Here is a 16,131-nt window from a genome sequence, read left to right on the forward strand (position 1 = left end):
CATGCTGGATATGTGCTCTGTCCTGTTCACTGATGCTGTTTTACCATCTTGTCACATGTTCAGCCATGATGGTACACAATCAGCTGGAGTGTGTGTGTGTGTGTGTGTGTGCGCACGCCTGGCCTCCTGTGTCTAATAGCACTGCATGTGTCTGGAATGTGAGTTCTTTTATGCTGATTTCAGTTTCTCCTTCTTCCTGTGTGTGTGTGTTTGCCGGACTCCCAGTTGTAAATTCCTATCTCCATTCTGTGGTCAATTAGTCATCTGGACTTGGTTTATTTACATTGTAATGGAAACTCCCGTAGTCTGTTCCCAAATGCTCTCATTTCTCCTTCCTGCTCTCTTCCTCCTCCCTCTCTCTCCTCCCCCTCCTCCCTCTCTCCTCCCCCTCCTCCCTCTGTCCTCCCCCTCCTCCCTCTCTCCCCCCTTCTCTCTCAGTCTGACGTTTTAAGACACGTCCCATCCAGGAAGCAGATCAGTGTTGAAGGGAGCCATGTCTCTTTCTCTCCTTTTTTCTCACTTTCTATCTCTATCTATATAATTATACCTATTATTATATCTAATTATATATCCATTTCTCTCAATCTCTATACATCTATGTATAGCTCTACATATCTCTATATAATTATAGCTCTAATTATATCCCTAATTGCATATCTAATGATATCTCCATTTCTTTCTCTCTAGCTCTCAAATTTGAACAGAAGCTCAACTTGCCCTCTGGCATGACTACATAAATGTGTGTGTGCTTGTGGTTGTTTTTGTGTTATTAATTTTGGTCTCAGTAATATCCTGCCTCTGTTGTTTATCCAAGGAATGTACATCCCCAGGAATTGTATAACCACACACACACACACACACACACACACACACACACACACACACACACACACACACAGTGTCCCCCATCAGTGTGACAGATAGTGACCTGTGGTTCAGCTCTACAGGGAGCACATTCCTCTGATGGAGACTTTAAACATCCCTCCCTCTCCCTGATATCTCTCTCCCTGATCTCTCTCTCTCCCTGATCTCTCTCTCTCTCCCTGCGTCTCTCTCTACACCCTCTCTCTCCCTGATTTCTCTCTCTACACCCCTCTCTCTCCCTGATATCTCTCTCTCTACACCCTCTCTCCCTGATCTCTCTCTCTCTCTCTCTATACCCCTCTCTCCCTGATCTCTCTCTCTCTCTACACCCTCTCTCTCCCTGATCTCTCTCTCTCTCTATACCCTCTCTCTCCCTGATTTCTCTCTCTCTACACCCTCTCTCTCCCTGATTTCTCTCTCTCTCTACACCCTCTCTCTCCCTGCATCTCTCTCTCTCTACACCCTGCATCTCTCTCTCTCTACACCCTCTCTCTTTCTGCATCTCTCTCTCTCTCCCTGGCTGGTCCGTGTGTGTGATAACCACTCCATAAACAGTGATAGATTTATAAATATCCCCTTATCGTTCACCTGACAACAGCCTGCAACGAGCTGGCCTATTATGGGATGTCCTGGAGATTAGGAGGTCTGGTTTCCAATGGCAACAGGGTACAAGGTGCGAGTTTATACATTTTTATTTTACAAAGTTAGTGTTTGGCTTCAATTGAACCTTGTCTTTCTTTCTCTCTCTCTCACACACACACACACAGGGAGGGGGAGAATGTGGTGTGTGAGGCAGCCTGACATGTTATTATTTGCTGCACAGCAGCTCTGTCAAACATCCATTGAACACATTGTCCTTCCTCTCCTCCCTCCATCCCTCTCTGTTCCTCTCTCTCTCTCTCTCTCTCCCCCTGTCTCTGTCTCTCTCTGTCTCTCTCTGTCTCTCTCTGTCTCTCTCTCTCTCCCCCTGTCTCTCTCTGTCTTTCTCTCTCTCTCTGTCTCTCTCTCTCCGTCTCTCTCTCTCTCTCTCCCCCTGTCTCTCTCCGTTGTCTCTCTCCGTGTCTCATGCCATGTGATCTGAGTAGATAAGACTCAAGGCTGTACTGGAGTCTGTGTTTGTCATGCAGCCATGTTGCAGCCATGTTGCAGCCATGTTGCAGCCATGTTGCAGCCATGTTGCAGCCATGTTGCAGCCATGTTGCAGCCATGTTGCAGCCATGTTGCAGCCATGTTGCAGCCATGTTGCAGCCATGTTGTATTGAAGAACAGAGACAGCAGAACATCACACAGGCTGATTACCCAGATGGTGTGATGGCTTGTTGTTACGAGGAACACACAGCTGCTGCTGCTGATGAGTTGGTGTAATTAACCTGGGTGTCTCTAAGATGGCAGCCATGACAGTCAGATGACTGATCGACCCTCTGTGTGTGTGCGCGTGCGTGTGTCCATATCCCCTCTTACAGGGGGTCACAGATGGGTATCGCTCAGTGGTGTTTTCACACAGGTGTGTGTGTGTGTGTGTGTGTGTGTGTGACATATGAAATATGACACACACACACACCTGGGGTTTGGAGGTCATGCTCACTATCTGAATCTTCTCTGTATGCCTGGAGGAGGGGCTGTGCTGTTAGAGGAGAGAAGGAACTAATGGAGAGCAGTGATAGGAGGAGAGCAGTGATAGGAGGAGAGCAGTGATAGGAGGAGAGCAGTGATAGGAGGAGAGCAGTGATAGGAGGAGAGCAGTGATAGGAGGAGAGCAGTGATAGGAGGAGAGCAGTGATAGGAGGAGAGCAGTGATAGGAGGAGAGCAGTGATAGGAGGAGAGCAGTGATAGGAGGTGGCCTCTGGGCAGTAGATCAACCTGTCTCTGTTGTCAAGGTTACCTGGTTACAACAAACTCACCAGTCTGACCTAGCACCTCCTTCGCTGACCAGATCAGCCAATAGGCAAGTTCCACCTCATGGTCTCTTGGTTTAACCTTATCTCTTCCCTGGATACAGTGTGTCTACTGTCAATACTGTGTGTGTCCCAAACTGTCCAATATGAGCTAGCCAGTTTTGGCTAGGCTAGGCTAGGCTAACTTCCTATGGCTATAGCACTAGTTGGTTCCAGTGTAGCTTAGCCTAGCTTATGTTTCTAGATCTTTGAAGCTGTGCTTTGTATATCTCCCATCTGTATGTCTCTTTTTGAATAAAAGCGTCTGCTTTTTTTGAGCGTCTCTCTTTCTCTCCTCAATGAGCCTGTTTTAAACCAACAGCATTGGAAATCAATGGCTCCTTCCAGATCTTCTAGAACCTGCTCTGGTGGTTTTATTTGATGTTGTTTCATTTGCAGCCTAGAGACTCTTGCTCTCTCTAAGATCCTCTCTGTCTCTGTCTGTCTCTGTGTGTGGGGTATGGCCTCTATGGGCTGAGAAGAAATTAGATAGATGGAGAGAGGGGGAGAGATAGAGCGATAGACGGTTTGAGATGAGTGGAAGATATAAGGAGTGGGCAGAGTGTGTGTGTTCATGCGAGTGTCTGGCTGGTCTGTCCTCTTCCTCCACTACATTACCCACGATCACATGGTCACATGATCACAGAGATGGACACACACGCATGAACAGGCATTAAAACACACGTCTGCAGGGCCCAGCTGGGGAGCTCATGCTCTGCCCCAGACATCTTCAAAGAGCTGCAGTGGTTTAATCAGATGTTTGTTCTCTGGTTAATGCATGAGGCCATTTGTAGCTGCACTGTAATTAAGTCTCCAAAACTTCCGTGAGAAAAAAAGGGATGTGTGTGTGTGTGTGTGTGTGTGTGCGTCTAGTGGGTTTTGATCTCCCCACACACTCCTCACCTCAACGCTTTGGTCAGGATTAAATATGAAAGGAAATCCCTTGTCTGGAAGGCTTCCACAAGCTCCTACCTGTGTGTGTGTGTTCTCTTCCGAGGAAGCTGTGTGTGTGTGCTCCTGAGGAGAGTGTGTGGGGGGGGGGCAGAGGGAGAGACCTTAGGGGGCATGAGAAAGTTCTTTCAAGATTTTAATTGATGCTCTTCTGGCCTTTTGTGTGTGTGTGTGTGCGCGCGTGTGTGTACGTACACCCTCAGTACCTAGCTACGTCCTGTTGGTTTCTCTCTGCAGTGTATGTAAAGCACCTTCCTTGCAACACCATATTAACCACACAAGTAGACACTACTGTCCTGTACTGTCCTATACTGTACTGCACTCTGAATCTTCCTCTATCTCTTTCTTTCTCTCAATACAAACATCATAAATCTATCTATCCTTCCATGGGCACACACACACACCATGCAAGGTTACTGCCTGTGTCAGCCTGACCTTGAGAAGTCTCTTGACTTGATATTCCATTAATCTGGGATAGATGAATACTGCCTGGGGTGGAAGGTCTGACAGGGGGCTGTGATTGGTGGTGTGGGTGCTTCATTAGTGTGGTCTGGGCCCGTGGTAGAGAGCTCTTCTGGCTGATTGAGCCAGACAAGCTGATCACTGTTTATTAGAGAAACACTCCCTGCCTCTCTCTCTCTCTTCTTGATGTCTCTCAACCTGCTCCTGGCTGTGTTTGGAGAGGGGGGGGGGGACAGACAGGAAGTTGTTGAGTTGAATCAGGAAGTTGGCCTCTGACTCCTCCCATGGCCTGTCAATCGTCCATCAATCACGTGGCAGAACCACTCTGTGCCTATGGTGTGATTGGTCCGTGGGGAGTGTGGCCGCCGCCCTGCTCCAGGAAGTGTGTTCCTCCAGGAGAGAGGATCTCCTCCTCACAGCTGCTGCTGATGTCACAGGAAGTCACTGATCCTCACAGCTGCTGCTGATGTCACAGGAAGTCACTGATCCTCACACAGGATCACATACAGGATCATTCTCTCGCTCAAACAACAATTTGCAAGACACTGTGAAAAATTAACACTTTGGTACACACGCACTTGCACACACTCGCATGCACGCTGACACATACACACGCACGACATGAAGCAGAAGTGAATCTGTCAGACCAGCTCAACACAGACCCCTGAAAACCCAGACCTGGTGACAGGCAGACAGACCTGGTGACAGGCAGACAGACCTGGTGACAGACAGACAGACAGACCTGGTGACAGGCAGACAGACAGACAGACAGACCTGGTGACAGACAGACCTGGTGAAAGGCAGACAGACAGGCAGACAGACCTGGTGACAGGCAGACAGACAGACAGGCCCTGCCCCCCCTAAGAGGAATGTAAAACATTCTGAGCAGAGCCAGATGTGGATACTCCCCCTGACCCCCCTCCCCGTGGCCTCTCACCCCAGCAACCCTCACCCCAGCAACCCTCACCCCAGCAACCCTCACCCCAGCAACCCTCACCCCAGCAACCCTCACCCCAGCAACCCTCACCCTCCCTGGGCAGAGACACGGAGGGGAGGGGGGGGGGGCAGGGACACGGAGGGGAGGGGGGGGGGCAGAGACACGGAGGGGAGGATACATGGAGAGAGAGAAACGATAAGCGAGAAATGGAGGGAGGAGTGATGGATGGAGGGGGGAGGGAATGTCAGAAGGAGAGATGGAGAGAACACAGAATTAGAGGGGGAGTTGAAAGGGAGAGAGAGGATGTTTGCTTTAGGTCATGTGGGGCATTTCTGTGTGTGTGTGTGTGGCGGCCTCAAGCTGGACAGTGTAGGAGTGTGTGTTTGGGGCAGCAGGATGTAAGAGCTGTTGATATGACGTCCCTGTAGAGTTGAACTTTTCACTGTCAGCAACTCTGCAGAACTCACCACACTCACACACACACTCACACACACCTCTAAAGAGGACACCAGAAACATGTCTACTCTGTCAGGAGGAGAGAAACAGTTTACACCGAGCAGAAAAACAGTGTTCTGTCCTTGAACTGCAGTCTGGCTCTGAGAGTGTGTGTGTGTGTGTGTGTGTGTGTGAGGGGGAGAGAGAGCAATGGGACTGATTTATAGTGATGGTGGAGGTAGAGATACAAAAGAAAGATGTGTGTGTGTGTGTGTTCATGAGTAAAGAGTGTGTATCTGCGCACATGCTGTTTGTTGGGCTTGCCTCCCACACATCCATCTTCAGACTTGCCCAAACGATCCCCTTCATCCTGCCAGACCAGAGTAGATGAGCTCAGAGCGCCAATGCCAGGACCACCACACTGCTTCTTCACAACTATTCATCTCTCTCTCTTTCTTTCACCCTTTCTCTCTCTCTCTCCTTCTCCCTCTCCCTCCCTCTCAATTCTTCCATTAATCTCTGAAATCGCCCTCTAACTCTGTCTCTCTGTGTCTGACAGCATGATGGTGCAGTAAAGCAGGTCTGAGGAGGTGCAGTAAAGCAGGTCTGAGGAGGTGCAGTAAAGCAGGTCTGAGGAGGTGAACTCTCTGCTGGTAACATGTGCTATTCTCTAGAGATGTGCAGAACTGCTCTTGATAATCAGCCAGAACAGAAAGGGTGGTGTGTGTGTGTGTCCAGGGGGCAGATACAGAGTTCAAGGGTTAATTGGAGACCCCAGGCCTTTTAAGGGCTTGTTTTCCTCCCAGACTGTCTGTCTAAACACCCCCCACACACACACACACACACACACACCCCACACACACACCTTCCTGACTCCATCACTCTCTCTCTCATGTCGTAGTGAGGAGTGGACAGAGTTGATGGCGTTGCCATGGGAGCAGGGTTCAGGGTAGAATTGAGTGCCGTGTCTGCCAAAGAGAGGAGGGGAGTCGGAGAGGATTCTTCTGTCTGCGGTGTTTCTCTCTCTCTGGCTCAGTGTGTGTGTAATGTTGCTGCCAGTTCTCTGTGGGTTTCGGCATTCTTCCTTATAAAGACACACACCCACAGCTGTAGATGGGGTCATAAATACTAACCCCCCCCCCCCCCCCCTCCTTATTGACCCCCATGGACAGAGCACTGAGTCATCTTACCACCTCACCCTGATCTACAGGGATACGCACCCACACCACACACACTGACTCTTCACAGCAGTTGTAGTAGTTTACGAGGGGACAAGTGGTCTGAAATCAATTACAGAGTTAACTAACTTCCAGAAGGGAGCTCTCTCGCTCTCGCGCTCGCTCTCTCGTGTCCTTAGTGTCTATATGAATCTGAACACAGGAATAGTCTCCATGTTAGCCCTATCAGATACAAGAGAGCAGTTCTATCAGTGAGTAGGCTGATCGTCATTCTTCCAATCTGACAGTGGTGTGTGTGTCACTATCTTGCTTATACCTCAGGCTGAAAGACTGTGACATTGTCAGAGATGGAGAGATGTGGTGTATGGACAGAGTACCGTTATCTGAGTTCAGTCCAGCTCAGTCTTAGATGTGTGTCGCACACTCCCTCACACACACACACACACACACACACACACACACACACACACACACACAGTCTTAGATGTGTCTATAGGACTGTGTGTTGGATGATGTCACACACTTTGAAACGTGAGAATAAGAAGTTCAGAGAATCAGCCGTGCTGATCCAATCCCTCCCTCATCATACCAGTAGAACATCCCACTGCTTACGGGGATCAGCGTTCTCAATACTGATGATGGCTTAACGTGTGTGTGTGTGTGTGTGTGAGACAGGAGAGGAGCCAGGAAGCTGTTGGCACAGTGATGTCATTCCTCCTGTAGGGTTAGGTGTAATATCAATCAGCTAAATACTTTCCCTACAGTGGAAATGCAGTGTTTTTCTCAGCCCTTGTTTCCTGGGAGAGGAGAATGAAACAGGAAACGAGACTTTACCCCTCCCTCCTCTCACTAGACTGTGTTACTTTTGACACAGTTTCTCCATAATGGTGCTGTCAGCAGTTTCATGATGATTTAAGATGATCCTCTCACCAAACTCATTATCATGTGAGCTAGCATAGCCTCGATTATCCCTGCTGTGTGTGTGTGCGTGTGTGCGTGTGTGTACTAACCAGCATTTAAGCTGATGTCTAAATTAAATGTGCTCATGTATAGAGGAGAGAGAGACACTAACAGTTGTTTCATATCAGTGTGAACAGACTAAAACATGATCCAGTCCTTCAGGTTTGCCAGGTCATTGTGTGTGTGTGTGTGGTGATTGTGTCCGTCTGACTGTGTGTGTGTGTGTGTGACTGGGTATGTGCCCATACTGCATGTGGGTCCAAGGTCCACAAACTAGAGTCCCTCCTGGGAAGTAACAAAGTACAAATATACATATAACAAATACTTTGTTACTGTATTTGAATAATAATAATTTTCTAGTACTTCACTTACACTTGAACGTGTAGGTGAACTTTAAGACTTTACCTAAAAAATATATTTTAAAAAAAGTTTCAAAAAACAGGTTTTGAAAGGTTGAAAAAATATATTATAAATTAGATATATCTCACTCGCTCACGCACACACACGCGCACACACGCGCACACACCCCCCTCTGTCTAGTCTTCTCCAGTGTCAGCTTTTGTATGGAACCATGTCCCTCAGTGGTACAATGCCGTGTGTGTGTGCGCCTCGGAAGCCAGCTAGACGTGTGTGTGTGTGTGTGTGTGTGTGTGTGTGTGTGTGTGTGTGTGTGTGTGTGTGTGTGTGTGTGTGTGTGTGTGTGTGTGTGTGTGTGTGTGTGTGTGTGTGTGTGTGTGTGTGTGTGTGTGTGTGTGTGTGTGTGTGTGTGTGTGTGTGTGTGTGTGTGTGTGTGTGTGTGTGTGTGTGTGTGTGTGTGTGTGTGTGTGTGTGTGTGTGTGTGTGTGTGTGTGTGTGTGTGTGTGTGTGTGTGTGTGTGTGTGTGTGTGTGTGTGTGTGTGTGTGTGTGTGTGTGTGTGTGTGTGTGTGTGTAGCTATACAGTAGGGTCAGATGGGCTGTCGTCAAACTGTTCTTCTGACCACCTGACTGGGGAGAGGAGGAGAGGAGGGTTTCTTAGCTGAGAGGGATTTAGAGAGCTGATGTCTCCTAACTTCTGGATAACGTCTTGTTTACAACCTCCTGATTCAACTGCTGCTAGAGTGAGCTCAGGCAGCACACACACACATACACACACACACACACACACGTACACACACACACACACACACTCACTCACTCACACTCAGACTCACACTCAGACCACAGGTACACACAGACTGAGTAATGGAACCACTGTGCGTGTCAGATAACTAATTATTCTCCTCTCTTTCTCCCCCCACCCTTCCTCCCCCAGACATGGAGGGGTGGTGGCGGGCGGCCCTGTGCCTCCTGGCGTCTCTCTACCCTAGCTCCACCCAGGCGGGCGACCCCGTCTTCTCGTCTGACACCCTCATCAACAATGTAGTGCGTGACCCCGCCACGGGGCGCGTGTACGTGGGCGCTGTCAACGCCGTGCTGCAGCTGTCCTCCGACCTGCTGCTCCAGGCCCGCTCCCGCACCGGCCCGGTGGAGGACAGCCGCTCCTGCACGCCCCCGGTCACGGCCGCCTGCACGGAGAGGGTGGAGACGGACAACCACAACAAGCTGCTGCTGGTGGGCCCTGGGGGGCAGCTGGTGCTGTGCGGGAGCGTGTTCAGGGGGCTCTGCTCGCTGAGGAACCTGACGGACGTGGAGCAGCTCCTCTACTTCAGCGACACCAAGGGGGAGAAGACTTATGTGGCCAGCGCCGAGGAGGGCGTGTCTGTGGTCGGGGTGATGTCATACTTCGTCACCAAGGACAACGAGAACCTGACGGTGTTTGTGGTGAGGGGCGGGGCTGGGGTTAGGGGTTGTGGCCAGGATAAGGCAGGGCCCGTGATGTGCAGTTAGTAGGATCTGGACATAGTTAAAATTGTATTTGAATGATTGAAATATTAGTATCATTTGATTACCCTCCCTCCCCCCCCCCCCCAGGTGGGGAAGGGCTATGGCAGTCAGGACAGCACCAAGCTCATCAGCACCCGGGTCCTGCAGGACTACTCTGATTGGGTGGTGTTTGACAGCATCATCGAGGCGTCGGCCGTGCAGGCCAGCCCCTTCGTGCTCAGCTACCTGCACGACTTCCGCTTCGTCTTCAAGCACCACGGCTTTGTCTACTTCCTGTACTCGCGCACGCTCAGCGCCCAGGACAGCCGGACATACACCTTCCTGTCCCGCATGTGTGAGAACGACCACAGCTACTACTCCTACACTGAGCTGCAGCTCAACTGCAGCGCCACCAACAGGTTCAACAAGGTTCAGGTGAGAGGGCAGGACTGGACCTGGGACTAGGACCAGACCTACACCAAACCAGGACTAGGACCAGACCAGACCTACACCAGGACCAGACCAGACCTACACCAAACCAGGACTAGGACCAGACCAGACCTACACCAGGATTAGGACCAGAACTAGAAGCACACCAGAATATTTATAAATCTCCCTCCTCCCCCCAGGCTGCCTATGTGTCGGAGCCTGGCTTGGCCTTGGCCAGTAACCTGACCCTGTCGGGTGGCTGGGGCGTGGTGGAGCCTGCGGACCCGGTCCTGTTCGTGGTGCTGAGTGCAGAGGACGAGGGGGGCTCCAGCTCAGGGCTGTGTCTGTACCCCCTGGAGGCAGTGAACAAGCGGCTGGTGGAGATCATCTCAGCCTGCTACAGCCACGCTGGCAAGATCAACGACCGGCCTGCCGTCTACACACCCTACTCCTCCAAACCTGAGGAGCTCTGCATCACCAAGAACGAGGTGAGGAACACACACACACACAGGAACACACACACAAGAACACACACAGGAACACACACAAAGACGACATCCCCTGAAGTATATAAGAAGCATGATTCTGTTGTCCCCCTTCAGGAAATGGCCTCTAAGTACCGCTGCGGGGCGGAGTTCCTGCCCTCCCCACTGGCCAGCAAGTCCGAATTCGCCCTGACCTCCGACCCCGCCTACTCCAGGAAGGGTCACCTGACGGCCGTGGCGGTCGCCGTGGAGACGGAGCATGCGGTGGCGTTCCTAGGGACGGGCGAGGGGGAGGTGCTGAAGCTGCACCTGTCGTCCCGGCCGGAGGTGTACGGCCGCACCCCCTCTGACGGGACGGGGGGCAGAGTCAACAAGAACCTGCTGCTCAGCTCCGACCTCACGCACCTGTACGTCGCCACGGAGAGGAAGGTCGGTTGCCGCAGACATGGTCGAACCTCTCCGTGACGATCGATCCCAGTGACTGTGAGGTCATGTGACCGTGAGGTCATTGGGGGTTGATCACATGGGAGTTTGGCTGGATATGTCACCTGTATCATCAGAGTCTTGTTTGTGAGGGTTGTTAAAGTTTGTGTGTGTGTGTGTGTTCAGATCTCCAAGGTACCAGTGCAGGCGTGTAACAGGCCAGACTGCCAGTCCTGCATGAGCCTCAAGGACCCCTACTGTGGCTGGTGTGTCCTGGAGAGCAGGTGAGTGCTCATGGGAAATGTAGTTTCCTCCTGTCAACGCCCATGTATGGCTAACCAGGAGTTCAAGCCTGTGTGTGATTGGCTGTCGTCCTTCAGGTGTACCAGAAAGGGGGAGTGTGATAGGTCTGCGGAGGACAACACCTGGCTGTGGAGCCCCAATCAACAGTGTGTCCAGATCCAGAGCTTCAACCCCCCCAACCTCAGCAATAAGAAGACCCAGCAGGTCTCACTCTCTCTCACGCTCTCTCTCACGTTCTCTCTCTCATGCGCTCTCTGTCTCACGTTCTCTCTCTCTCACGCTCTCTCTCACACTGTCCTGCTCTCTCACGTTTCCAATTTAGTCGTTCTCTCCACCCTCTCCTTCTTCTCTTCCCCAGGTGGAGATCACAGTTCCTGCCCTCCCCAGGTTGGGGCCCTCTGATAAGCTGAAGTGTGTGTTTGGCTCCTTCCAAAGCCAGGCTGTGATGATTGACAGCAGGGTGACCTGTAGCCTGCCTGATCCTGTGGATATCCCGCCCACTCCTGACAGTCAAGGTAGATGGTCCTCACGCTACTCCTCTGGTTGTAGAGGTTGAAAACCTGACAAGAAATTAACAAATCAATCAACCAATCCCTGTGCTGCGTGCAGACTTTGTGGCGGTACCGGTCGCGGTCCTGGTGAACGGGAGCATCACGGTCACGTCCGGAGAGTTCCGCTTCTACAGCTGCGCCGCCACCATCAGGAAGTCCCAGAACACTCCGTGAGTACCACTTCCTGTCCGACACCTGACCGCTACAGAAGCTCGCTGGGTTAGCGCTGTTAGCTGGATTAGTTCCCTGTCAGCTCTCCACTCTCATTGGCTAGTCCTCCCCGTGATGCCCTGCCCTTGCTCTGTGATTGGCCTTGCAGGTGTATTTCGTGCGTGACCAGTGAGTGGGGCTGCCAGTGGAACAGCCGTGATCACGTGTGCAGTGACAACAGCGAGGCAGAAGGGGGCGCTCACGTCATCAAACCTCTGCAGGTGAGGAGGGGCCACAGGCAGCAGTATTCCTTTAGCAGATTATTCTATCCAAAGCTAATGAACCTGTGACTTCATGATCTGTAGTCAAAGGCTGATCTCTACCCGTCACTCAACTGGTAACACTGGTGTTAACCTGGTACAAATCTTGTACAAACCAAGATTTGTAATTTGAACTAAGCCAAACCCATCAGTGACCTGGTGCTGAAGTGTGTTCTCTCTCCAGAAGGACAGCTGTCCCCGGTTTGAGAGCCCAGACCCTCAACTGCTCCCTGTGGGCCTCCGTGTTCCCCTCCGCTTCCAGGGCAGGAACCTGGGCAGCTACACGGTCAGACACCACTCACTTCCTGGATCTCTGCGTTAACTTCCTGTGGTTATTTCCTGGGTTGTCTTCTTCTGTGGTGTGGTGTTCAGCCTCTCTCTGTGTTGATCAGAGAATGTCTGGCACAGCTCTCCTAGTGAAGAACCAGAGGTGTTTTGGCCCTAACCCTAACCCCAACCACCTTGTCAACATGTTTCATATCTACTCTGGGTAGACTAGCTGACTCCTCCCCCTCTGACTCCTCCCCCTCTGACTCCTCCCCTCCCCCCAGGGTCGACGGTTCACGATCGGGACTGAGCTGATGCAGCAGGTGGAGAAGGACGTGGTGTTTGATGAGGACTCGAACCAGGGATCCTTCAGTGGCTACGAGGTACGCACCTAACCCCTCGCTCTCGCTCTCTCTCTCAATCCCTCCATCCCTCTCTCCTTTCAACACCTCTCTTCTCTGTATTTTTCTCTTTTCTCAATACCTCCTATCTTCTCTTTTTTTCAGTCCATCTCCTCTATCTATGAGTCCATATCACTGAAATTGTTCCTAATTATCCTTCTCTTTCTAATGATGTGTGTGTGTGTGTGTGTGTGTGTGTGTTCAGTTTACCTATGAAAAACAGCAGGAGGTAAATGTGTCGTTCCACATCAAAGACAGTTACACAGAGAGGAGGGTGGACAGCACACTGACAGGTAGGACTCTGCACACACACACACACACATGCATGCACACACACGCATGCACACACACATGCATGCACACACACACGCATGCGCACGCACACATGCACGCACACAAACACACGCATGCACACACACACGCATGCACACACACAGACACATGCGCACACACACAGACACACATGCATGCACACACACAGATGCATGCGCACACACACACATGCACGCACACAGACACACATGCATGCACACAGACACACATGCATGCACACACACAGACGCATGCGCACACATGCACGCACACAAACACACACGCATGCACACACACAGACGCATGCGCACACACACACATGCACGCACACAAACGCACACGCATGCACACACACAGACACATACGCACACATACACATGCACGCACACGCACACAGACACACATGCACGCACATATACTACACACAAACAACACAAGCCACCCCCACACACACACACCTCCCCCTCTCTCTCTCTGTTGTAGTGGTTGTGTATAACTGCTCTGTGGGCCGTGAGGACTGCAGCCTCTGCAGGAGCGCTGAGCCCAGGTTCCAGTGTGTGTGGTGCCCCTCCTCCAGGACCTGCACACACACCCTGCTCTGCCCCTCCTCCCTGGAGACCCCCACCTGCCCCAGCCCCACCATCACTGGAGTAAGACACACACACATATTGATAAATAAACAGACACACACACACCTCAATGTGCTATGAACAGTCAGTTGATCAGTCTAATCAAATCTATCTATATGATCCTCCTTCTCTCCTCCCCCTCCAGATCTCCCCCCTGTTCGGGCCCCTGGCGGGCGGGATCTCCCTCACCCTGCGGGGGAGCAACCTGGGGGTGAGGGCGGGGGACGTGAGGAGGATCACTGTGGCGGGGGTGGAGTGTGTTCACCTGGAGGACAGATACTCCGTCTCCACCAGGTCAGCTGGGGAGTGTGTGTGGTGACTGTGTGTGTGTGACATGGTTGTGTGTTCCTGCTCCTGTCTAATCCCCCTGTCCCCCTCAGTGTGGTGTGTGAGGTGGGTCCGGCATGGCCCCCTGCCCCCGCCCTGCCCCCCCCAGCAGACCTGCCCCCCCCAGAAGACCCCCCTCAACGCAGGGAGGGGGTGGTGGAGGTGGAGGTGGAGGGGGGGCGCTGGGGCAGATCACAGGTCGTCTTCACCTACAGGGTAAGAGCTGCTCTCACATCCCCCTCTCTCTCGTGGGGTCATTTGGCAGAGCTGTCAGTGCTCGAAATCCTGGGGAGTCAGTTGGCTGAGCGGTGAGGGAGTCGGGCTAGTAATCCGAAGGTTGCCAGTTCGATTCCCGGTCATGCAAACTGACGTTGTGTCCTTGGGCAAGGCACTTCACCCTACTTGCCTTGGGGGAATGTCCCTGTACTTACTGTAAGTCGCTCTGGATAAGAGCGTCTGCTAAATGACTAAATGTAAATCCTGGCTCTCCCCAAGGGATGGAGAGAGAGAGACAGAGGTTCATTTGTTGCATTAAGTTGATCATTCTTAAAAAGCTTCTTAAATTTTCCATGCGCATCAACATGTGCGCGTGTGCGTGTGTGTGTGTGTGTGTGTGTGTAGGATCCCGCCCCCTCCTCGGTGCAGCCCGAGCGAGGCCCGGCCGCCGGAGGCACGGTGATCACCATCACAGGCACCAGCCTGGACACGGCCACTAGAGATGATGTCACCATCACCGTGGGGGGCGTGCCCTGCCAAGTGTAAGGGCATGATGGGTAATATCTTTAAAGTACGTCTCGCTGATTGGACTGTCCAACTCACCTGCATCCCCCCCCCCCCAGCTTGTCGTTTGGGAGTCACCTCACCTGTCAGACAGGTGGGTACGCGGGCCAGAAGCTGCCCTCCCCTCTCTTACCCGTCATCGTGAGCTACGGCCGGAACACCTCCAGGGAGGTCAGAGGTCATCACTTCCAGTACTGGGACAACCCCAAGGTCATAGACTACAATCCCAAAACCAGCTTCCACTGGTGAGGCAGCTGGGCTGAGTCTGGACTGGCCGCTCGACTTACTGATTGATCTAATGCTGGACTTGTTGATTGATGAATTGATTTAATTCTACTGTGTGTGTCCCAGTGGGGGCAGGAGGGTCGTGGTTCAGGGGTCAGGATTTGACCTCATCCAGAGAGCCACCATGACAGTGCTGCCCTCTACTGACGAGGAAGTGTACAACACCAATACTGCAGAGGTGTGTGTGTGTGTGTGTGTGTGTGTGTGTGTGTGTGTGTGTGTGTGTGTGTGTGTGTGTGTGTGTGTGTGTGTGTGTGTGTGTGTGTGTGTGTGTGTGTGTGTGTGTGTGTGTGTGTGTGTGTGTGTGTGTGTGTGTGTGTGTGTGTGTGTGTGTGTGTGTGTGTGTGTGTGTTAGGAGGGGGTGGGGCAGAGACGGGAAGTAACAAAGTACAAATACTTTGTTTTCTGTGTAGTAGATTCTTCTTGTATCAATACTTTACTTCACTATTTATTTTTCTGGAAAAAAAAGTTCGAAAAGTTCAGAAAATATTTTTTACAAAATATAATTACTAAAAAAAGTTTAGAAAAAACGACAAACTGGTGTGTGTGTGTGGGGAAAACGTTTCTGAAAAAAGTTTTGAAAGGATTGTGAGGTGATATGCAATTTGAGTTTACAATTCAGTCAGGTATTTGAATGTCTTTCTCCCTCCTTCTCTACCACCCCCTCCTTCCCCCAGTTTTCCCAGGACTTCCTCAGTAAAAACGACTCGGTCCTGCAGTTCCTCTCCCCACCTGTGAGGGGCCCCGCTGAGCAGGGCTTCGTCACCTTCCTGCAGCTGGACAAAGAGTCTCTGGAGCTGAAGAGCTTCGAGTACCACCCAGACCCCACCTTCAACAAGCTGGATAAGAACATCATCACAGAGGCCAGCATCATCAACGTCACGGTAACCATGGGGGGAGAGAG

The 16,131-nt window shown here is 51.6% G+C and overlaps 1 protein-coding gene across 1 annotated transcript in view; it reads left to right on the forward strand.

Moving 5' to 3' along the window:
- Nucleotides 1-16,131, forward strand: part of LOC136960394 (plexin-B2-like) — a 31,260-nt gene that overhangs the window by 7,716 nt on the left and 7,413 nt on the right. The window contains exons 2-20 of the mRNA XM_067254880.1: nt 9,015-9,523; nt 9,674-10,000; nt 10,195-10,482; nt 10,597-10,908; nt 11,089-11,186; nt 11,283-11,409; nt 11,564-11,720; nt 11,815-11,926; nt 12,076-12,187; nt 12,411-12,512; nt 12,778-12,876; nt 13,100-13,187; nt 13,690-13,856; nt 13,981-14,129; nt 14,216-14,378; nt 14,784-14,920; nt 15,002-15,187; nt 15,294-15,405; nt 15,905-16,111. Of these exons, the coding sequence (XP_067110981.1) occupies nt 9,017-9,523; nt 9,674-10,000; nt 10,195-10,482; nt 10,597-10,908; nt 11,089-11,186; nt 11,283-11,409; nt 11,564-11,720; nt 11,815-11,926; nt 12,076-12,187; nt 12,411-12,512; nt 12,778-12,876; nt 13,100-13,187; nt 13,690-13,856; nt 13,981-14,129; nt 14,216-14,378; nt 14,784-14,920; nt 15,002-15,187; nt 15,294-15,405; nt 15,905-16,111 (3,450 nt within the window). The 5' untranslated portion in view covers nt 9,015-9,016. The remainder of the gene's footprint in view (nt 1-9,014; nt 9,524-9,673; nt 10,001-10,194; nt 10,483-10,596; nt 10,909-11,088; nt 11,187-11,282; nt 11,410-11,563; nt 11,721-11,814; nt 11,927-12,075; nt 12,188-12,410; nt 12,513-12,777; nt 12,877-13,099; nt 13,188-13,689; nt 13,857-13,980; nt 14,130-14,215; nt 14,379-14,783; nt 14,921-15,001; nt 15,188-15,293; nt 15,406-15,904; nt 16,112-16,131) is intronic.

Source organism: Osmerus mordax, chromosome 17 (assembly GCF_038355195.1).
Source record: "Osmerus mordax isolate fOsmMor3 chromosome 17, fOsmMor3.pri, whole genome shotgun sequence".
Classification (NCBI taxonomy): Eukaryota; Metazoa; Chordata; class Actinopteri; order Osmeriformes; family Osmeridae; genus Osmerus; species Osmerus mordax.